The 22,881-nt window shown below is 38.2% G+C and overlaps 1 protein-coding gene across 19 annotated transcripts in view; it reads right to left on the reverse strand.

Annotated features, from left to right (window-relative positions):
- The window catches only part of kif1aa (kinesin family member 1Aa), a 75,282-nt gene that overhangs the window by 29,449 nt on the left and 22,952 nt on the right, over window positions 1-22,881 (reverse strand). For 2 of the 19 annotated variants that reach the window (XM_053498043.1, XM_053498042.1), the window contains 24 exons: window positions 20,950-21,083; window positions 20,587-20,666; window positions 19,612-19,687; window positions 18,339-18,418; window positions 18,105-18,211; window positions 17,928-18,005; window positions 16,970-17,150; window positions 16,795-16,867; window positions 16,588-16,678; window positions 15,765-15,913; window positions 15,443-15,621; window positions 14,990-15,127; window positions 13,812-14,120; window positions 11,057-11,175; window positions 10,719-10,825; window positions 9,531-9,666; window positions 8,489-8,642; window positions 8,254-8,344; window positions 8,043-8,161; window positions 7,907-7,962; window positions 5,561-5,669; window positions 5,039-5,105; window positions 4,827-4,911; window positions 4,606-4,715 (listed from right to left, as the gene is read on the reverse strand). In XM_053498043.1, the coding sequence (XP_053354018.1) occupies window positions 4,606-4,715; window positions 4,827-4,911; window positions 5,039-5,105; window positions 5,561-5,669; window positions 7,907-7,962; window positions 8,043-8,161; window positions 8,254-8,344; window positions 8,489-8,642; window positions 9,531-9,666; window positions 10,719-10,825; window positions 11,057-11,175; window positions 13,812-14,120; window positions 14,990-15,127; window positions 15,443-15,621; window positions 15,765-15,913; window positions 16,588-16,678; window positions 16,795-16,867; window positions 16,970-17,150; window positions 17,928-18,005; window positions 18,105-18,211; window positions 18,339-18,418; window positions 19,612-19,687; window positions 20,587-20,666; window positions 20,950-21,083 (2,828 nt within the window). Of the gene's footprint in view, window positions 1-4,605; window positions 4,716-4,826; window positions 4,912-5,038; window positions 5,106-5,560; window positions 5,670-7,906; window positions 7,963-8,042; window positions 8,162-8,253; window positions 8,345-8,488; window positions 8,643-9,530; window positions 9,667-10,718; window positions 10,826-11,056; window positions 11,176-13,811; window positions 14,121-14,989; window positions 15,128-15,442; window positions 15,622-15,764; window positions 15,914-16,587; window positions 16,679-16,794; window positions 16,868-16,969; window positions 17,151-17,927; window positions 18,006-18,104; window positions 18,212-18,338; window positions 18,419-19,611; window positions 19,688-20,586; window positions 20,667-20,949; window positions 21,153-22,881 lie in introns of all 19 variants that reach the window. The other 17 variants (XM_053498050.1, XM_053498038.1, XM_053498040.1 and 14 more) reach the window with 12 other exon arrangements.

Genomic DNA, 22,881 nt, shown 5'->3' on the forward strand with positions numbered 1-22,881 from the left:
CAGTTCTTGCGAGATCTTCCTGATCTGCAGTGGTCAAGACACACTAAAAGTGATCCATAGAAGGGAAACCATTGAACTGGTGAGGGATCAGGGGTGGCCATGGCTTGCTGATGCACATGGGGAGCAAAGATAGTGTAGATCGAAGAGATAAAAAGGGTCGAGCTGTTGTGATAGAAAGGTGTCAGAACACACAGTGCATCACTGTTAGTGTGGCAAAAGGGGGACCTACTCAATAGTAGGCAGGTGGTCATAATGTTATGTTATGGAAGCTTTATGTAAGAAGACTCCAGGTTCAGCGCTTTCTAATAGTGAGTAAATTCTACTTTATAAGTGAGTCCTAAGGACACAGAATTTTACACTTTCTCTGTAATATGACACGCTATGAGTTTTCTTTGGTTGGTTGTTTTTTTTTTTAAATCTTATTACCATTAAAAGAGAAAAAGAAAGGGGGCTGATCATGAGGTGCTATAATGTACAGTCATGTGTAAAAGTCAGTACCCCCTGTTGTGTAACCCATCCACCCCTCATTGGGTAAAATAAGAAAACAAATTACCTGACCATAGCGGATCTCGTATTAGGCAAATCGAACCTCAGACAAGCAACATCATATGACTTTTTCTTTTTACAGTGCCACTATTTCTTTTAACAAATATGAAGTCAAAAAGAAAAAAAAATCATGCAGGCAATACTAAGGACCACCATGATTCAACAGCTTGTAGATCCGCCTTTAGCAGCAATACTGTAACTTGAAGTAATCGTTTCCTGTATGACTTTATTAGTTTAACATTGCTTCGGTTCATTGAGGGTTTTGGGCATTCGCTTATACACAGCTCTGTTAAGGTTATATCACAGCATTTTGTTTGGGTTGGGATCTGAACTTTGACTAGGCCATTCCAAAAACCCTGATTCTTTCATTTTTCCATTCTGATGTAAAAATTTCTGGTGTGCTTTAGATCATTGTCCTGTTGCATGACTATATTTTGATCAAGCTTTAACTGCCAGACAAATGGCTTCACATTTCCCACTAGAATACTCTGGTAATAAGGCCTCCAAGTGACGCAGTGGTAAAGTGCTCGCCCTATCATTCGGAGATCGCGAGTTCGATCAGATGAGAAGTACTTAGTGCTCTCACATTAATTATGGCTCTATAGCCAATCAGGGACGTCTGTGAGCTCACGCAAGCGGAAGGAGCGGAGAGTGTCGTATGTTACGCCACCCCAATCGTGCACAAGTGAGCAGTCCAAAAAGATGCGGTCGGCTGGCGTCATGTGGTCAACACTCTGCAAAGAAAAGAAGGCTGCAGCCCTCCTGACTGAGTGGTAGTAGTAGCCTTATTGTAGAGCCCCCTAGTGACGGGAAGGAATTGGTCATGATTTAATTAGGGAGAAATTTAGTCGTGTCCAACCCCCCCCCCCCCCCTTCCCCCCCCCCCCCCAAAAAAAAATACTCTGGTAAACAGAGAATTTCATGGTTGACTGCAAGGTGCCCAGATCCTGTGGCTGCCAAATCAATCACCCCATCCATCATCACCAATCATCAACCCTCCACCATCAAGCTTGACAATGAGTATGAGCTGTTGCTGCGGAAATACTGTTTGGTTTTCACCAAACTTTTGATTTTATACTGTAGACGCTTGCACACCTGCTCAATTAAACAAGGGCTGATGATTAGCAGCACCTGGCTGCAACTTGTGCTTTTAAATCATGTAAAAGCAGTAAAGGGATACTTATTATTGCCCGCATTTTTTTGACTTGTTGTCTTAAGTTGTTGTTCATCTGAGGTTGTATTTGCCTAATACTAAGAAATGCTATGATCAGATGGTTTTTATTATGCTTTTACACACAAAAAAACAGAATTTAAAGAAGGGGCACTAACTTTTACACATGTCTAAACATGATAACATTAAATTGAACTATAAATGGTGGAACATTTGACATGTTGTATATTTATACATTAAAATACCTTAAAATTAAACATTCCTCGACAAATGACTGTAGTATAAAGAGGCATTATATGTTTTGGCACATGCCATTATAGAAAAATAATCAATATTACATCAAGCCTGATCACACCACTCTGTTTTTGATTGCATTTCTATAACAGCACATTTTTAAATGCTTTTCTTCTTTATGTAAAGGAGTGAATTACCTCTGCATTAAAAAATCTAAAAATATCACAGCAAATTACATTAAATAATGTCAATTACAGTTATGTTACAGTTTATATGATGCTTCTTTAAGTAATGGTGGAGTGAAAGCTAATGATGTACGGTGCATTGTACTCTGATATGATAAGTGGTCACATCAACTGGAGTGCGCATCATGCTATGAGTTACAATAAAATCAATGCAAGTAGGTTATAAACAAGTTTCTACCAAATGTTAGAATTTATTTATTTAGGATTGTTATGTTATTGGCGTTGTATTGTTAGTAATGAATGAAATACACACTTAACATCTATAGGATTTGAACAAGAATGTGTAAAGTGCTCCATGCAGATCACAACCATGCAGTACAGTAGTTTCAATAGAGATGTCTGGCTCTCTATCCTTAGAGTGGTCAGTGTTAGTAGTGTCTGAGTGGTGGAGAAAAAATGAGGCAGAAAGGATAGAGTTGATGAATGAATGGACAGATGGATAATGGACACAAAGTCACACAGCCAGCAAGGAGGTGAACTAGAGAACTGTCACTGTATTTTATAGTTAATTGAGGATTAAAAGTCCAAATCAAAAGGACTAGACTTTTGTTTCATTTAAGCATGTGACATTCTTCAACTAGAATGAGAGAACCACATTCTGGATACAAATAAGCATTAAAATAGAAATAAAAGGGTAGCACCTAATTTGAATGATATGTATTCAGCCTTCATAACACATTTAGAAGCATTGTGTGAATACAGTTTATAAATCAATAGTTTATTATTTATAGATGTGTTAAAACCTGTGAGGTGCCGAATTTGTATAGGGAGTTGTGGGAGTGGGGGTTTGGTCAAGCTACCAGTTGCGAAACAGGGGAGGGGTCAAGGTGAACAAGTTAGTGTCTCCAGAGTAAAGTTAAATAAAGTATCTTTTCATGCTTATTAAACTTATACGTCCCTGTGTGGGTACCCTCTTAATAAAGTAATAACAAGCAATTCATGCAATAGTGACACCGCCATTCCCTTAATCCATATTTAACATTATGTGGGCTTTGGGACAGGAGTGTGTGTTTGTAATTCTGGAAATGCTGACATCTTAACATCCTAATAAATCTGTGTGACATCTCACAGGCTGGCCATGTCAGCTCCAGCTGTCAGACATCACTGCCATGCAGAAGAACATAAAAAGCAAATGCTTTCTAGTTAGAGTCTTTCCTCTCCAACTACAGTTGGCACTATTGCCAGTGCGGTTTGATTCAGAAGTACCCCCCTGAGTCAGGCCTCTTAGGAATTTTCAGGATCCCGGAAACACAACTATTGCTGCATCATTTCTATCTCAGGGAAAAAACTTTGCTTTTGATGTGATCTCTTTTACGTTTTGAACTGAACCGCATGTCAGCACTCTGGCTGCTTATATGAGATAAGATGCAAAGGCAGAACCGACAAGAATTAAAGAGCTGCAAAATATGTAGCTTGTCATAAATGAAAAATCTGCTGAGCTTAAGAAAAGGACTTAAGAAAAGGTCTGACGTGCTTGGTGGTTTATAACTTGGATATAATTCTGTGCATCTGGATTGTCAGCAAGTTTAAGGTTAAATGAATGCTCAAGGTGTGCTACAGTACATCCCATTTACTTTAGAGGACTGCATAAAAATAAAACTCCCATTCAACCTTCTTGCTACTCAGAATGATGAAGTAAATTACTATGAATGCTTTCTTTATGGCTTTTTACACCTCCTTTGAAGGGTGAATAAAATGACACATTTCAAGAAAACAGCCAGTAAACGTAAATGTGAATAACCAACAGAATCCCAGAAAAATATATATATATATTTATATATATCTCAAAAGATTAGGATCATTTTCTAACTCCATGATCCTTCCTGATTTTTTTTTTCTTGCCTTGCCTTGCCTTTGCCTTAGCAATGCTAAAGGCGCCTAATAATACAATATGCAATAATGTCCTTTTAACAGTTAATGTTGAGACGTATCTGTTACTCCTGATCTGTAAACCTTTATAACGACTCTAACCCGAGGTGCTGTTAATTGGTGATTTTTGAGGCTGGTAACTCCTCTAAATGAACTCGTCCTCAAGTTTTGGTCTTGCTTTTCTGGGATGGTCTTCATGAGAGCCGGTTTCATCATGGGCTTTGCAAATGCTCTTGCAAATGCTACATATGTATAGATAATATTTATATAATATACATTTATATAATATAAATATTTTCACCTATGAAAATGTCTATCTATGGTTTGCATAACCTAGGATTACAGTAAATAAACTTTACAAGATTATATATATAATTGGAACTAAAACATGTAAGTAGTGAAAAGTGAGTAAGGAAAAAATGGGTTTCCTTTTACTTCTTTTTACTTCTTTAACTTCTTTGTAATGTCAGGCCTTAGTATTATAGCATTTAAAACAACTATTAATTCAGATTATTTTTTATAATATAATGATTTAGAAACCTGCCTATCATCTGCAGATGGCTGTATGTATCCAGTAGACAGGATGTTAAGGGACAGAATGTTGGGGTCTATGATGGTTTCGTCTGCTTCTGGAGTGTTTCGAATGCGGCCTAGAACACATACAGATGTTTAAACAGATGCCGTCATGTATTTTTTTAAATCTTACTCTAATTTTCACTTTTAAATTACAGGATTTGGGAAAGAACAAGAAGCTAACTCACCTACAACCAGCTCATGAACCTCTTTCCAATTAATGTCACCCCCTGTCTCGTGCACTATAGTCACTGTAACTCTTCTTTGGATTCCCTGTGAGAACAAAGAATTGTCTAGTTTAATAAGCATGCTTGAAGACATAGTTAAGGTATGCTAGTTGATACAGTATGTGTGGACATAAGTGGGTGTGACGTGATCCGGATCAGTAAGATAAGCCTACCTGGTGTAACAGGAAAGTGCCCTGACAGGGCATTCCACCTCTGTGGTCCACTACAGCAGGGATGTAGCTATATATAATAAAATAAAAAAACATAAATTTGCAAGCAGTTGTTCCATCACAGAATTACTGTAATATTTATCAGTCTTTGGGTAAAACTCTGAGTAAATTGTTTCACAGAACAAACCAAACTCAACCCTCCCATCAGAATTTCACAATTTCGGTAACACTGATTTTCTTCTTATGAACACATGTATCTTGACAAATGCCAATCACAATCAGTATCAGCTAGATACTAGCTACACCTGATAGCCTATTGAAAGCAAAAAACTATTCATTAAACAGGTGGAATCAGGTGTAAGCATGTAAAATGTATCTTAACTTTAGCATTAATCTTAGGCCTCCAGCTTAATTTTAGCAATGTTTCACAATGCCCTATATACCAATGAGTACAATTATCTCCTATTTATTTTATACCTGTAGACTCACAAACATTAATGAGATCAAGACATTAAACAAACTCACTCTCCATTGGCCTCCAGCTCACAGATCTCAAAAAATACCATTAGGTCGTATTTACAGTGGCAGGGTCCGGCTGTGGGACGTGTGAGAGTCGTCAGCTTAGTAGCAGGTACTAAAAAAAAGGGAAAAAAGAGTGTGGGAAATTTTAGGGAGATCTATTAGTGTGTGTAAGGAATTTTATTCACTCACAGGCTGGAAAAGAGTAATCTGTTTAAGAGAAGAAAGTAAAAGGAAAGAAATTTAACAATGTAATTGGAAGAAATGGGGCCAGGAAGTCAAACATAGTTAGAAAATGGAGGGTCCAGAAGAGGGGCAAATTCTGTGATTTAATGACTGAAAAGTTATCTGAATAACAGTGATCCATTCACATCTGCAGTATTCATTGAATGATGATTTTTAGATTTTTGTACGAACCTACATACAAGGGGGTGTCAAGTCAAAACAGGATTTGTGATGAACATTCTCATGAATGAAGACATAAAACCGACTGACATTTACAGATGACTTCGAGCACAGTACGGTGATGAGACTCTTTGCTGCAGTAAAACATTTGAATGGTGCAAAGGTTTTAAAGACGGCTTTACATCCGTGAATGACGATCCCTGCTGAGTTGGCTTAAAGCACACTGCAGTCGTTCCCATGTACATTCAGTGAGTGGAACCCCTGATCCATGAAAATCGACAGATAATTTGTCACCAACTTACAGAATAGATGCATCTGTCTGTGGGAATCTGACTGTACACACAATCATTCACAAATACCACTTGTACATTACAGAAACTTAACTGGGAGTTACTGCTACTGTACATCCCCTGTATAGTTCTGACCTCGCTCCAAGCCATTTACGCATGTACTGTATAGGCCATTAATGGAGCGGCAGGCCAGCATTTTAGATATGAAGCAGGCAGTTCAATCATGGTTTTGGCGTACTAAGAAATCTTTCTTGCTTTATGGTATTCAAGCAGTAGTGAAACGCTAGGATAAATGCATTAGTGTAGCAGGGGATTAGAGAATTGAAGGCAGTTTTTCTCTAACTGCTCTGCTATCCCGCATATAAAAAGTCCAGATTTGACTTAAATGCCCCTTGTATTTAAAATAGATTTCATATGATTGAACCGTTATGCAAGACTCAAAACTTGCTAAAATTATTTGATTTAATCATATGTTTTTATAATTATTATATTTAAAATAGAATGAAAATGAATAGCAAATGTTAATGGACTATTGTAGCAACAAACCCACATTCATCCCAAACATGACACATTTCATACATGCAGCACAGGTCCAATAGAGGACACAATATTAAACCACAAGTGTGTGGAAGAGTCGGTATGTCTGATAAATATGCAGGAGTGAGAAAGAGCTGGAAAAACACACCAGTTATTCACAAGACTGAGGAAAACCCATAGACAAAAAAATTGCTCTCTCAATCATGCAGTTATTTTTTCAATGACATTTTGCATCAAATCCATAGCAGTAAAGTATAGGAATGTGGAATTGACATGTGATTTAAAAATATTTTTTGTAATTCACTGATTGGAGTTTCGTGCAAGTGCTTGGAGACTGATTAGGAAAAAGGGTTTTGGGGCCACCTTTTACTACTGAACTATGTAGCTCTGCATTTTGTCATTCGTATTGTTTTTTTAGCCAATAAGAAACATTTTAACTTATATACGTATATATTCTTTTGAAAAATGCAGCTGGCAATACTAAATGAAACAAACAAAAAATCTGAAATTTTCACTTTATCTTTGATAACAGCAGCTCTGTATTACTACAGAGTAAATCTCATTCTAAGGATACAATGCCCCAAACTGCATTAGATGAGATGAGAGCTTTGTTTCAGGGGATCTCTCAGACCTCATACAAATGTGACCATTACAAACCCGGCTTCTGAGCTTTAATTACTGAACAGATAGAGAGGGGTGGGGCTGTCAGCATGGCTTGCCCCTCTCCCTCTAGAAGAAAGGAAGCTGCAACCCCTGCTGCATTGAGAGCATGCCCTGAGATGGAGTCCACCAACGCCCCGTTGAAGACATCAGGCACCAGGTAGCGAATCAGCTCCAATGTCTTCTCTCGATCTGACGGGGCATCGCTGTCTGCAGCTGAATTCCCGCCCCAAATGATACACAACTGATATAACATGGACCCCAAAGCAACAAAAGTGACATACAAAGCAAAACAACTACTGCCAAAATACTAAAGCTACTGTATAGTAAAATCATGACAACAAATACAACATACAAAACTGAAAGCCGAACACAAGCTGACATTTTATAGCGCTGTGGAGTTTACAATGCTTGAACACAGCATACATGATATTCATAAGACACTGATGGCTGCTCTCACCTGGTTTGGATAGAGGCATAACTCTTGGGAACTGTCTTCTGCATGGACGCAATGGACTAATGGAAGAGACAAAACTTTAAATTGACATGAAATAAAAGGAGAAGACTGGACATATTGAAACAAATGATGTACTAACCTCATTAAGTCCTTGCACAATGGAGGGAAAGGCTGTTTCTGATAGTGACCAAACACTTCAAACACAATAGGCTGTGTCTTGATGTACTCCACAAAAGACTTAGTGACCTCCACTGCAATCTAAAGGACCAAATACACAAAGTTGTCCTCTTTATGCAAAATATTTGATGATAAATGAAATGATTATACAAGTTTGTGTTGATAAGTCTTACATTCTGTACATGATAGAATCCCAGTGGTGGACCTCGTCCGGTGTTTTTCAGTGGCTCTGTGGAAAACGCCTCATCATGCCGGTGGATAAAGCTGAAAAATGAAAATTTAATTTGTACTTTAATGAAATGTATTCTGTCAGAAACCCATATAGTTCCTATAACCACCATTAGCAAGCTAGATCATTAAAGAGTATTAATAGAGGTTTTTTTTTTTAGAGAGAAAACAAGGACATACTTAAACTGGCAGAAGATGTCTGCATACTCAGCGGAGATGCTGGATGCTTGGAGGACAGTTACTCTGAATGTAAAGAGCTCTCCTATCTTAAGATGGTCCAAAGCTCCATCCAGAACCCCATCTTTTATGTTGCCGTCTAGTTCTTCTGGGTCAGCTAACAAAGCATATAATTAAATAATGAGGCAGCATAAATTATTTACAGTACAGTACATACGCAAATTTATTTATTTTTTGTGTCACCATATTTAAATTAAGAGCAGAATTTCCACTTAAGTGAAGTTAAACATAAGTAAAACAAAATATGTAAATAATTGAAAAAAAATATATGTTTAGGTCAAATCCATTAAACAGAATTAAGTACATTTACAAACTTCATTTATTTTAGTAAAACAGACATAATATGTATATGTAAATGCTATATGAGCCTAAAATCATTATTAAGTGCACAATATAAAATGAACAAGGTTTCAGAAGGCTATATACAGTAAAGTCCACACTATAAACAGTGAAACCTTTACTTCAGCCAGTTTCTTACTGTATGTTTTATTATACAGTAGTTTAATCACTCTTATAACCACAGACCAAACAATAGTAATTACATAAGGAAAGCTACATTTTAGTGCGACCCATTTTCTCTCAGATCATGGAACTCTAAATGAGAATCGTATTAAAAATATTAAAAACCTTTGGCTGTTAAGTCTGTGCATAAAAGACTCACAGAGTTAATATTAACTTTAAAACTCAATTATGCAATGTGTGCTTCTGCCCCTTTCTGATTGGATTATTTAGACAATTTTGTCCTAATGTCCACAGATTTTCATCACTTTTTATGCTGAAGGCATCCATCCAATATGCAATGATCTCCTTGATAAACTTCCTAAACTGTTGATATTGAGATGTGTCTAGAACTTCTGCTCTGGATGACTTTATAACGGCTCTAATCTGAGGTGCTGTTAATTCGTATTTATTGTGGTTTTTGTAAATGCATTTGACAATATAAAATATAATAGTATATATTGTGCTCGGCTACTTCATTTATTACCTGCGCAGGTGTTGTTATTAACCTCATCGGCAGATGGCATCATCTCTGCATTTTGTCCCTCACCCTCCACGATCCGCAACTCCTCCTGAGAAAGTCCTTTGCTGGAGAGACCAACTGGGCAAGACTCTGATTGGAACTGTAGAAAAGAGTGAAAAATTTGCTTATGTTTGTGTTCTCTTCAACACAATTTGAATCATATCACATGATAATTATTTGCATTAGAATATAATTCAATGTGCATATTCATCCCGTAGTTTATGGAATAATGAGGAATTGGTATACAATCCGAATGGATGATAAATAGGATCAATCAAAAGTTTACAGACTATAGGTCTGTTTCTTCTTGAATAACTTCTTTGCCACATTAACACAGTATTTTATGCTCTGGGTACGCTCTTATCCTGATCAGAACAAAAGCCAGTATTTCCTATGGTTCTCCAAGAAATTGCGATCAGCATCTGAAAATCGTAGATCTTCAGTGTCTTTGTGTTCAGATCTGACTCTTTGCTTTTTGACAACTTTACTCCTCTGTCTGGCCTTACAGATGACATCACTCCCCTTTCTTTCTTTTCGGCAAATATCATTCCCCCTTTTGACATTGCTCCGTCCGTATCTGACTTGGATTTTGCTCCCCCACTGGTGTCGAGGTGGCCATTGCCCTGTCTGCCTTGAATATCACACCCTACGTCACATAAACTTATGGACAAGATATGGACATCTCCTGCTAGTTATGCTTGAGGTAGAGCTTCCAAGAGACCTGGTCAGCCTAAGGGCCATTTTAAGTAAAGAACCATCTTGCATGACTGTCCAAGCCCACCTCTCTCACTTTAAATGAGGGTTTTGTCAGGGTAGCACCAAAGAGCTGCTGAACTTCACTACCCATCATCCCGAGCACATCATGTACCTTCACCAGGGGCTCTTCTCACCCTGATTATCTCTAATATTTAAGTTCTAGTTTTTAATGTCTGTTTGTCTAGGTTTTTTGCACTGGTCATAGTACTGCGTGTACTCCAACATATTTACTAACATAGCAATCAATTATTTCTCACATAATTAAGCTGAATTCTAGCCTGTCAGTTCTGACCTGCATACCTTCATTCTGCACTTCTAAATATCATCATTCTAGCAAAGCACAATAAGAACAGTGGTTACTTACTAAGTAGCTCACTAAGTAGAGAGTTGTTTTACCTTCTCAAACTGCTGGTCTTCAAAGGAGATCTTGGCAGTTCCAGACTGCCTCACACCTGAACCATAATCCGGTGCCTCCTCATCAGCTGGAGGAAAAACCAGAGAGCCTTCACTTCACTTCTTCATGAAGTCACACATACCCTGTCCTTTAGATTTGACAACCCCCACACCTATACAACCTTACAATCACTCACAAAATATTAGATTGGCCCATATTTAGTTCAAAATCATAAGAAACCATCTTGATGTACTTAACCAGTGTATTGCTAAACCTGGAGTGCCTTTTTGTAATCAATTTGACCTTTTTTTGTAATCTAAATTTAGGGTCCCAATCTTACCTGATATTGCCTGCACTGCTACACGCAGGAACCCCTTGACCTCTCCCTTCTCGCTGACAATGGCTACCCGATGTACCAGGGGCACAGGGTATAGCAGGTTACTCAGATACACAAAGGCCCTGAAGGAGAAAAGATACATGAGACAAGATGGGTAAACAAGGAGTGTGGTTTATTTCTTCTTTTTTTTTTTTTGTGACCAAAGACTGACATTTCGATACAATGGACAAACACAACACAGAGCTGCAAAGCAACCAAACAAGCAGGGACTGCAGTGGCCCTTGATATGACTGCCCCTCAGTGGAGATCTCAAATCAAATGCTTAACCTTCTTTTATTGAAACAAGCATGTGAGCCTTTTTTATGGTTTAAACCATTTGGTGGTTGGTGGTTTAGGAGCATAGGCAAGGAATACCACTAAGCTCTTCATACCATATTGGTCAGAATAGATAAGGTAATGTACTACTCTAAGCGTTGGTCTCCAAGTGGGTGCACAAATTTGGAACTGCTTGTATGTATGGTGCTTCTTAGGAAAGTAATCTGGTCGTTCGCTGTAAGCCAGCTAAACCTTAGAAAAGAGCTCTGATTTACACTATGGTACATACAACTACAAAAGATACCCTTAATGCATTTTTTTTAAACCTTTGCATGGTCAAAACCGGGTTCCCATTATCCCATGGAGGGTAGACATTTAAGGGGAAAGAAATGGTCGACAAAGGCAAGATTGGTGAGGTGCAAAAAGGCATGCTCTGAACAAAAAGTAGTGGTGGGCAAGGGTTAAAAAAGGCATGCTCTGGCTCTGGACAAAAATACACAAAAAATGATGCAACGATTAGGAAGGCAAATAAAAAATACCAAGCATTTTTTAGTTGAAACATACACTGCCAGCCCTGAGATTAGTTTGCATTCTAAATATGAACAATAAGAATACTCTCACTTTCACAGAAGTGTGACATGACAAGTGCAGCTGACCTCAAAAACGAAAAGAAATGCATGTGAGCCAATCCAGTAATCCAAGGTCTCAGTGTCCAACCTCACAAAAAAAGCTAATTGAAATTATTAAATAAAAATTAAATGCTGTGGCATGCCTTGAAGAGACAGCTGTTCTAGAAACCAGCTCTTTCATCTTGAGATATGGGAGACATCCTGAATTATGGCCATATTTCAGAACCCAGTTATCAAATGACTGGCTATATTAGTTGATCTCATCCATCTGAAATCCATGCTGTCAACAGGAAAATCTGAGTTTATTTGCTTTTTCTTTCTAAGAAATCTATGCACGAAATTAACACTGACTGGAAAACTGGACCTATGAAATATTATTAGTTCCTGCTGTGCAGATTTTAGCATGATGCACTTTATTCATCCAAAGAAATTCCATGCACTGCTGATCTTTGGGGTTTACTGATACATTTTAAATACAATTTTCTCAACAAAAAAATTATTCCAGCTTTATTTACTAATATCTATTCAGCATGGATGCCAAAGCTATGTATTGATATAGGTTAGATGAAAGTCATAATGTATGGAAATGAGAGAAGACAGGTTTAAAGCCCCCAAATGTCTACCAAATTCAAGGTGAAAAAGATGTGATTGTAATAAAACGCATATAGTTGCTGGCTATCCTGTGAGCAGAGGGTCTGCAGGCTGAAAAAACTTGTCAATGAACAAGACAAGAGGATAATGATCAGTCTGGTCTAAGTAGACAAGGAGTCTTTATAACTCAAAAAAGTGCTCTTTATATCCATGATACGCCTAAAAGCATGAAAAGCATCTCAGAATGCATACTGTACCATATAAAAATAGGTTCCACTCCTGTCAGCCCAGATAAGAACTGTTAGCTTTAGCTTTAACTGACCAATTTGGGTGAGTCTATGCAAATTATATACTCTTCTGGTTTCTGGTTCTTGGCTAAAAAGAATGGAATCTGGTGTGGCCTTCTGCTCTTGGAGACCGTGCTGAGATGCTTTCCACTCAATTGTAAAGAATGACTATTTGATTTACTATGTATTTACTAGAAATTCAAATCAATCAATCATTTTCCTCGGTCATCTCTCATCAACAAGGTGTTTCCACCCATAGAACTGATGATCTCTCAATTTTTTTTATTGTATCATTCTGTGTAAACTCTAGAGATTGTTGTGTGTGAAATTCCCAGGAGATCAGCAGTTTCTCACCTACTCAAACCAACGCATCTGGTACCAACAATCAGTCACAGAGATCAAACCTTTTCTTCATTCTGTTGTAAAGTAACTCTTCAGTTATTTTTTTTTTTGCTTTGAACTGCTGCTACGTGATTGGCTGATCAGGTAACTGTGTGAACATTCCAGTTTTCCTAACAAAGTGGGTGGTGAATGTATAAGAATTATATGGTTTATATCACTGAGTTGTTTATTATGTAGAAAATAAAATAAAGGCATGTCGATGTGGGGGAAAAAATTTGGAATTCAGTGGTTAAATGCCATTATAATCCTAAAGCTGATTATTTTCCTATTACAGCATGTTTCATAGAGTAGCAGTACCACTTATCACACCCTTATCATCAAGTCATGCTGTTAAAGAAAAATAATCTGTATCTTATAAGCAATCAGATTTCTGATCCCAGCACTGTGGTACATTTACTTTATTGTGTATGTGTTACAATCCTCTGTTTGCAAATACAGGTTACGTAGGGTATCTGTACTGGGAAAAAGATGTCCAGTGTCTCAGTGTGAAAGAGCTAGTTTCCTTTCCCAGCATGCTCCTGAAACCTCACCAACCTTCCCACTACACTGAACAAAGGAGCACGCTCATAAAACGGGTCCTCCGCCTCGTCGGAGGTTCTGCAAAGCCCCTTCTCATCGTCCTTATAAATGTCATGGTCGTCATCATCTTCCTCGCCAAGCTCAGAACACAGGTCATCCGACAAGAGCTCATCTGTGAAGCAGTCCATCTCTGCCCCAAGCCCCCTGCAGTGCCATGACTGGATCAGCTCGGTGGGTTCAGTGGTCTCGGTGGGGTCAGAGGTGGTCGGGGAGGCCATGGGGTCTTTTACTTGCTCACTAAGGCATGAGGTGAATAGGAGGTTGCTGGTGTAGCCAAAGACATGGGAGCCCAGTTAGTATGGTAACCCTGTTAGTAAGTGTTCACGTAAGGGTCACCTGATTCAGTTGCTTGGTTTTTGAGTATCCAAATTTTTCATTTCTACAGGGTTACCAATAGCACACTTTGCAGAACAGAACTGCTGTATATTCCTCTTAATGAGCTTTTCATAACTCTTTAATATGGACAAAGATAAGGAAGATGCTGTCTGTCATATTTCTATCCCTCTAACCCCACAAAGGAGCTGTCAGCAGTTCCAGACTGGGAACTGTTTCTCACTCTAACTACAAAGTTTTCTCATTAGGTTAACAAAAAACTAATTATTGAATCATTTATAGCAATTTTTAAATGTACTTTTACTTCACGTTTACTTTGTGACGAATATCTGAATTAAAAACTGTTTATTGAGTGAGGCAATACAGAAAAAGAAACGAAAGCAAGTTTTACCTATTCTGGAAAAGCAATCACTGCTTAAACTGGCTGAACTGGCTCTTTATGGGAATACACACCTAATATTTAAACTGCAGTGTAAGGAATATTATAATCACTTTATCGGCTATGATAAATCATCAATTTAAATGATAATATAAGGTTCCATGAAAAAATCTTCCCACAATAATACTTCCACACATGTTAAATAACTGACTCGATGCATGAGTAGTGGTGCTGGTGTCTGATCAAAGTGTTTCTCAAAATTCCTTGGGGTTCTGCACATTTCTGTCTCACAGCTAATTCAAGGTTTTTGACCAGTAGGAAAGAACACAGGGATGTGTGGTACTGTACATGTCTGTGACTTGGGCTGAGATGTACATACACTGCATGCTTTACAGTAAAGTTGTACCATGGCACTACTCACCTCCCAACAAGGCGGAACCAAGGGAAGCGGTCATAGAAAGGGTCTCCTCCCGTCAGTACACTGTCACACTCCTCTGTGGCACCAATGGGAACCTCTGCAGCACGGTCATACATGTCCCTCATCTGGTCCAAACGCTGCCTGCAGGGGGCATCATTGCATACCTCATCAGAGAATTTTTTTTTCTCCTCTTTAAAAAATGTTTTTTATATCCTTGCAGCTTTTCCTTCCAACCACATGGTCTAACAAAAATTTCTAAATGGCACTGTATACAGATATAATATATATTGTCTTATTCTTCCTCCCCAATCCAGTTCTGTCCTATTGCTGGACACATGCAGGAAATATCGGAATATCTTTCTTGTTTATTAAAAGGTCATGTAAAGACAAAATCTGATTAAGTATAGTCATACATACATTACATAATCAGGTCAAATGTTATGGTACTGTACATACCTGAGCTTTTCCAGGGTCCAATAATGCGTGGCTCCATTTTTCTGGTCCTGCACTTCCACAGCTACGATGGTGCGGGGAAATGGGCTTTTCTCCCTCTCTTGAGTCACATCAGAAGGCAGTAAGTCAGGAGGAAGTGGAGAGTAGAGCGTATCGGTCAGCAACACAAACTGAAACTGCACCTGTGAACACCACAACATTTTGGCAAATATTCTTAGTATGAAAATAAATTACAGCACATGGCATAAACATAGTGCATTTAAAAGAATAAATATATACAGTGCATCTGGAATATATATATATTTTTATATAATAAAGTTTTTACCTTCTTTTTGAGCTCCACACTAATAGCATTGGCCTCTTTGAGGAAGATGGCATTGCCCCAGAGAAGGTCTCTGAGAGAGGTAAACTGGTACCCCCTCCACTTTCTGAAAGCCCACATGGCCAGCTCAGTCTCCCTCTCAGTCCATTGCACTGTAGATAATAAAGTTTCAGTGGAAAAACATGTACAACATACAGTATCTATCTGGTAATCCGGTAACTGGCACACAGTTTTAAAAACTGACAATTTGCTATTGACACAGCTAAACAATGACACAATACAGTATATGGACAAAAGTATGTTGGCCACCTAACCATTACACCCATATATGGGCCTACCTAAACTATGGCCAGACATTTCAAAGCACATACAGTAATTGTCCGCAATGTCTATGTACTGTATACCATGGCATTACAATTTATCTTGACTAGAGCTAAGCAGCCAAATCTTGTTACATGTCAATGTCCACAAATCCATAAAGAGCGCCAGGGAGGAGTGGAGGAGTGGATTGGAGGAGCTTAAGTGTCGGGCCCTGACTTCATCCCCACTGAACACTTTTGACATGAATTAGAATACCAACACATGTACATTTCAAGCCCCTTTGCCCAGCATAAATGCCTTACCTCACCTATGCTTTGTTAAGTGAATTTTTATATCCACAAAGACCTGTTTTTAAAAATCTAGTGTAAAGCCTTCCCAGACAAATAAATGTTATTATAAAAATTTCAACAAGCACAAATGGGTTTGAGTGGTCAGGTGTCCACATACTTTTGGCTATAAAGTTAATGTATACGATTCTTAGCTAAAAATTAAGGTTAGAGCGCACCTTCCTCCTCAGGTTCATCCTCCTCCTCTGTTGCTTCAGGATAATAACGATCAACCTGCTTTTGTAAGGCCTCCAGCTTGCTCTCATAATCCTGAAAAGGTAACAGATATTTACGCTCCCTCTTTGAGATAGGTTTAAGTTCAATTTGAAGGGCATCTTTAAGTTTGATCAATATTTTACTGATTTATAGTTAAATATCTTTCTCACTAGTCTCTGTTGCTCCAAAAGATTATTAACTTCCTCCCTCTCTTTGCGGTATTGGTCTTCCAGCTCCTGAAGTCTAACCATACACAGGAAAAGACACACAGATACAGCATTAATAATTAAAAACCTTTCCTTTCCTTTCCTGTCCCCCCACCCGGTTGTTGTTGTTGTTTCCTACCTCTGGTCCATCTCCTGTTTCATGTCGATGCCCTGTTTCTCTAGCAACTCTCTCTGAGCAAAGGCCCAGTCCACGGGCTCAGCTGGAGTTTCAGCACATGGAGTCCTCTCCCGCTCCTGCCGTGCCTGCTCCGGGTGGTTAAAGCGGAACACGTGGCTCTTCCCCATGATGATGCGGTTCCCTGTTTTATCATGAAGAATGATAAAATAGAAACAAAAGTAGTATATAAATTAAACAACCTTGATTTTTTTACTCCAGCTTTGATTCCTGTCTCTGTGTGCATGGAGTTTGCATGTTCCTCCTGTGCTTGATGGGTTTTCTTCCGGGTACTCCTGTTTCCTCCCACATTCCAAAAACATGTAGGTTAGGTTAATAGGCGGTCCCAAATTGCCCGTAGTGTGTGGATAGGTGTGTGAGTGTGTGTGCCCTGCGATGGATTGGCACCGTATCCAGGGTGTACCCTGCCTTGTGCCCTAAGTCTCCTAGGATAGGCTCCAGGCCCCCGCAACCCTGAATACAGGATAAAGCGGTATAGAAGATGAGTGAGTGAGTGAGTGAGTGATTATTTACTGCTGTCAATTGTTGAAATTGTATTCAGCAATCAAGACTTCAGTAATCCTGCGTCTTACAGTGCACTATGACAGTGCATAGTACGTGCTGTACATGTGTAATTTATGACTTAATTTTGTTAATGTGTGTCTGTCTGTCACTTGTCTGAGACTTCCTTTTTAGTCATTTTAACTTTAATGTCATTACACAGTGTAATGTCAGTACCTAATTACAAACTATGCAGATTAAAAGGCCCAAGGTAATCACTTAAGTTCATTCAAGTTCAACACCAGGCAGAGGGTTACAAAAATATAAGTCAGAGTAAAATTCTCATAGTAAAGCTACCTTGTTGTTCTGCATCACTTTGGAAAAGAAATATAGGTTGGGGAAATATGGCATGGAGACACACCTGATCTAAGGACAGTGGGCTCTGTCACTTTCTTTCCGTTGACATAGGTCTCAGCTCCTTCACATGGCTCCAGAATGACTGTAAAAAGCAATGCTAGACTTTAAAGCATTTTAAAGCAAATGTTTTGTGTAAACATCAAACATTCTATGTTTAAGTGCATAAGTCGAAATTGTTCACCTTCTCCCATAGGTCCTGCACTGCTGGTGAAAATACAATGCTCATCTTTTATGAAGTGTCCACTGAGAACAATGTCCTGCCTTGTCATCGCATCCTCTCTTCCCACTCTGAGCAAACACAGAACAACAGAGTATAAAAGCAACATGAGAGATGAATTCTAGTCAAATATCAATTGTAGTCAAACATCATAAAACTGTATTACAACATTCAGGGGATTAAAAACACAGCACCAACCTGGTTATTCCATCTTTAATGTAGTAAAGGAGACACTCAGACATCAGAGGATCTTCATTTAAATTCACCAGATGGGGAGTCTGAAACATTATGCAAAAAAATCTTTATAAAGTATAAATAATCTTGTAACATATAACAATATTATCAAAAAATTTTAGGAAAAGGTTTAAGGCAAGTTTGGAGTAAAAACCCATAACAACCAGTGTTGGGTGGTTGCCAGAAAATCATAGCTGAAGTAAAATAAATTTGTAACTCAAAGATATTTAAAGTAATGATAAAACTCTTTATTTATATTTTACTAAGTGTATCCATAAGCTACATGAAATCTGTCACTATAATTAAGAAAATATCAGTTGTTACACACAGTTTGTCTGTGTAGCACTAAAGCTAGTCAGCTAATCTAAAAATATAAGCAGACAGCAAGACAGCAATGGAACTTTTAGCATAGCATATGACTGGCTACATATGTAAGGGCAGGACAACTAGTTAAACCCTTTAATTACTAAACAAATTTGCAAAAATATATTATATTTAATGGTAGATGTGTAGTACCTTCATGGTTGTTGTTGTTTTTTTAAATGAGATTATTGCAAATGCCCTAAATAACAATCATGATGTAATGATACAGAAAACTATACCACAAATCATTTACATATGGAAAAAAAACACTTCCAAAAACATTTTCTTTTGTCCAAAAAATTTATACTCCAGGTGATCCCAAAGTATACAGATTACACTTTTAGAAATAAAATTTGATTATTTTCCCTTTGTAAAAACCCAACACTGTATAAAACACACAGGGGAAAAAGTGCATGCAAAAAAGTCCAATGTCCAACCCCAAACATAGCCAAGAAATTTGGAAAAAAATCACACAAGATCTTAGAGTTATTATAAACTATAATGATCACTATATCATTAATATACTCACCTAAATATTTCTTAAAATGAATTCAGACTTACAATCATGTAAATAGCGTGCAATACTACAGTAAGGAAAGTTAAACACTAAGATACTTTCAGTATAAAGGAACACTTAGGAATCAATCACAGGTTCCATAGCACTCTTTAACCAACCTCATTGGGGGAGAACAAGCCAACAGAGTCTATAAAGACAGCCTGAGGCTTTCTCTTTTCTGCTGGCTTCAAAAGGATGAATGGGAATGCCATCATATGGTTACTTTAGTTATTATCTAAATCAATAATGTACTGTTATAGTAAATGCCCATATGTGTAAGATATTAAATCATGACACTGATTTTGTAAAGTCTTATACCTTTTTGGGTGAAAAGACGCCAACAGTGCCTCCATCTTCCCTCATGGCCACACCCATCTCAGCAAGCAGGGCCTCTCTGAAAAATAGTAAGTACAGTTATGTTTCATGCAGAGTCTACACTTTTATGAATCTGCTTTAACTTTCTTCACTTGTGATGTTGCTGTGTATACCTTCAGCTGTTAGAATTGCTAATTTTATCATTAAAAGTGCGCATCTTGAGCTTACTGCTGCTTATATAGGTTAAATATTTTGTTGGGCTGGTTATGATTTAGTTATGATAATAGTGCACATTCACTGTGGCATTACATTATGTTGTTTAAAGCCCTGGTGTCAGGACACTGTGGTGGCAAACTCATGGGTGAAAATGATTCCTAATGCTCCCAGAACTACAGGCCAATGAATGTTCGCCTTGTTGTCCTGGAATATGCCTTTGTCTTCAAGGAAGAAAAATCCATTGATGGGATAATCTGGTCATTCAGTACATTCAGGTATTCAGCTGAACTCATTTTATTGACAAGCAACCCCTGAGCATAACACTGGCCCCAGAGGTTTATACGCTGAGCACTATGCATAATGGGTATATCGCTTCATGTGCTTCCCTTCTTACCCTGACAAACCCAGTGCCTTAGTTGTTTTTTTCTTTGCTTAATGCAAGCTAATAATTTGACTGGACTAAAACACAGTAAGATATTTTTTTTGACCATGGGGTACATCTTCTAACATAGTTGTTTAAGAAATGTAAAGCTACTCACTGAATTAGTTAGAGTTCAAATAACTGGTGCCAGCTGAGACATATACTTGATTCCAGTAATTATCTAATCAAGGGCTTTGATCCATCCCCACTCAGTTGGAGATGCATTTCCTTTTAAATTTAACTCCCCACAATGTTTTTTTTTTTTTTTGTCATTTCAGCTGAAGCTACATCAGGATTTGAATAAAATTGAATGGAAAATGGATTCCACCCAAAGAACTGACCTTTCCATTCTGATGGCTTCGGTACGGCGAAGCTTCTCCTCCCATGTTTCATTGAGTTCTGCAATGATTTTCTCAGTTTCCTATTGATTGGTATCATAGGAGATTTTAAGTCAAATACTTGACAATGTTAGGTCATACCTGAACATCAGACAAACAACTGAATTCATCATTCAGAAATAAGGGTAGATTAATTCAAAACTGTTGTTGGTGTTGGTCGAGCACTTCAGAGCATGTGACACTGTTGAGGGCAGAATGAAATATATCTATATCTAGCAGCACTTATACATGAATTTCTTTTCTTGCCCTAATTTGTAATCCTACATGGTTATATAGTGTACAGGTCTGTTGTGTTCACTGAGTCACCTTAAGCCTCTCAATGGCCTCTTCACTCCCAGGGCTGAACATGATGCGGTCATGCAGGCTGTTAATGGACCCAGCACGGCTTGACAGGGCGGAGAGGGAGGGGGAGGGACTCATCCCTGTCATGGCATTGGTCACTGCGGAGAGATCACCCCTTTCATTGACAGCCTGGCCAGTATTGTTATTGTTCTTGTAATCAGAAAAGTCTGTAGGGGGGTTGCCGGGTGGGGTGGGGAAAAGCGAAGGATTGGGGTGGGGGGGATTAAGAGAGATAAGGAGAGAGAAGCAGGCAGAAAAGGGAAAGTCCAGAAAAGGAAAGGTAGAAAAAAGAGGACAGAGAGAAATATATATAGCTTAAAACAAATCTGTCCAAATATAAAATGGCCAGAATATCTGAGTCGAGGAACCAGAATGTAACACTAGAAGCGGGAGAACAGGCAGGCTCTACAATCACAGCCCAAAAAAAAAAAAAGAAAAGGCAGCACAAGCATAAAGCGCAAATGTCTACCTGCTATGCTATATGTAGTGTGACCTATTAAGCTTCAGCCAAAGCACTGCAACTGGGACACCATACAGTATGCATATTTCAGACATACTATGCTATATAATCCCTTTCTGCTTTATTCTGCACTACTGTGTTATTCCAGTCATGTATCATTATTTCCTATTTTCTTACAGTAAGCCTCATATGCTCCAACAATACCCTTATTGGATGTGCTACATTTTCTAATACAGGGTTCATGTTGCTTCTAAAAGCTAGCCACTGTCATTAGGCACTCCACTAACTCTAATAAAACCCCATTACTAGCTCCATTACACTCAGAATAAAATCTATATCCAACACAAGGGCGGAAGCGGTTACATTAGTGTTATCAGCCGGCATTGACGAAGCTCATGTGTGAAAAACATTGTTTCATCCCCACCTTTCAGTGGCAATTTAATGAGTATAACGTGTCATAAACCTCACATAAGCTATAATAACACGGCTTGATAATATACTGAATAATTACTGCATGTTATCGCACATTATCTGTTATTTATTAATGTGACTGTGAATATAATAGAGTAAATGTCTCTGAGAATAATGTCTGAGTGACCTGCTGAATAATAAGGGCTTTTGGCTCTCACAGTGCTGCTATGGAAACAAAGAGAAAGCATTCTGTTAGTTAATAAAGAGAGCAGTTACACAAGAAAGACTAGGAGTAGTCTCATGTATAGTGAAAAAAAGTTTTTTGTAAGTTCTGTGCTAGCGGTAAAGAGTGGGAAGTGAGACACGTTAAAAAGATAATCACACATTATAATATTTTTTTAAGTTTCTTTTTCTCTTTTTCTCTTTCTCTTCTACTGTAAATACCCCTCTACACAACACTATCATGTGACCACCAACAGTATATTCTACAAATCGTGCAAAACAAACTATTTATATCTCAACCAAGATTAAATTTGTTAAACAAGCTAAACAAGCAGAAAGCAATACAATTTAACCAGTAGCATCCAAAGTCTATTCTCCCCTTTATAAGCATGACTAAGCAGAGAGTAAAAAGAATGTTACATTGATTTTTTTTTTTTACTAGCCATTAGTATGATAATCCTCTAGATTAACCTGTCAACTGGTAGACCATGGTCCAGATTTAAACTAAGAAAGAATTTCATACAATTGAACCAAACATGTTTAAAAAATAATAATAATAAAAAATGACCACATCAGAGTGTGACAGCTGGTCTGCAACAACACCACACCAGACTATCACTGCTCCTCACATGCTTGCTGCACTGGTGCTGAAAGGACACTGCCATTTTAGCATCCCCCATACTGTACAGTATACTGGACCAGCAAATATGCAGAGCCATGAGGAGGAACAGGATACCCACACACCTGGAGCAGAATAATCACCACTGCTCTTCAACCTCCAATCGAAGCCAAACAAGGATAAA

Source organism: Clarias gariepinus, chromosome 6 (assembly GCF_024256425.1).
Source record: "Clarias gariepinus isolate MV-2021 ecotype Netherlands chromosome 6, CGAR_prim_01v2, whole genome shotgun sequence".
Classification (NCBI taxonomy): domain Eukaryota; kingdom Metazoa; phylum Chordata; class Actinopteri; order Siluriformes; family Clariidae; genus Clarias; species Clarias gariepinus.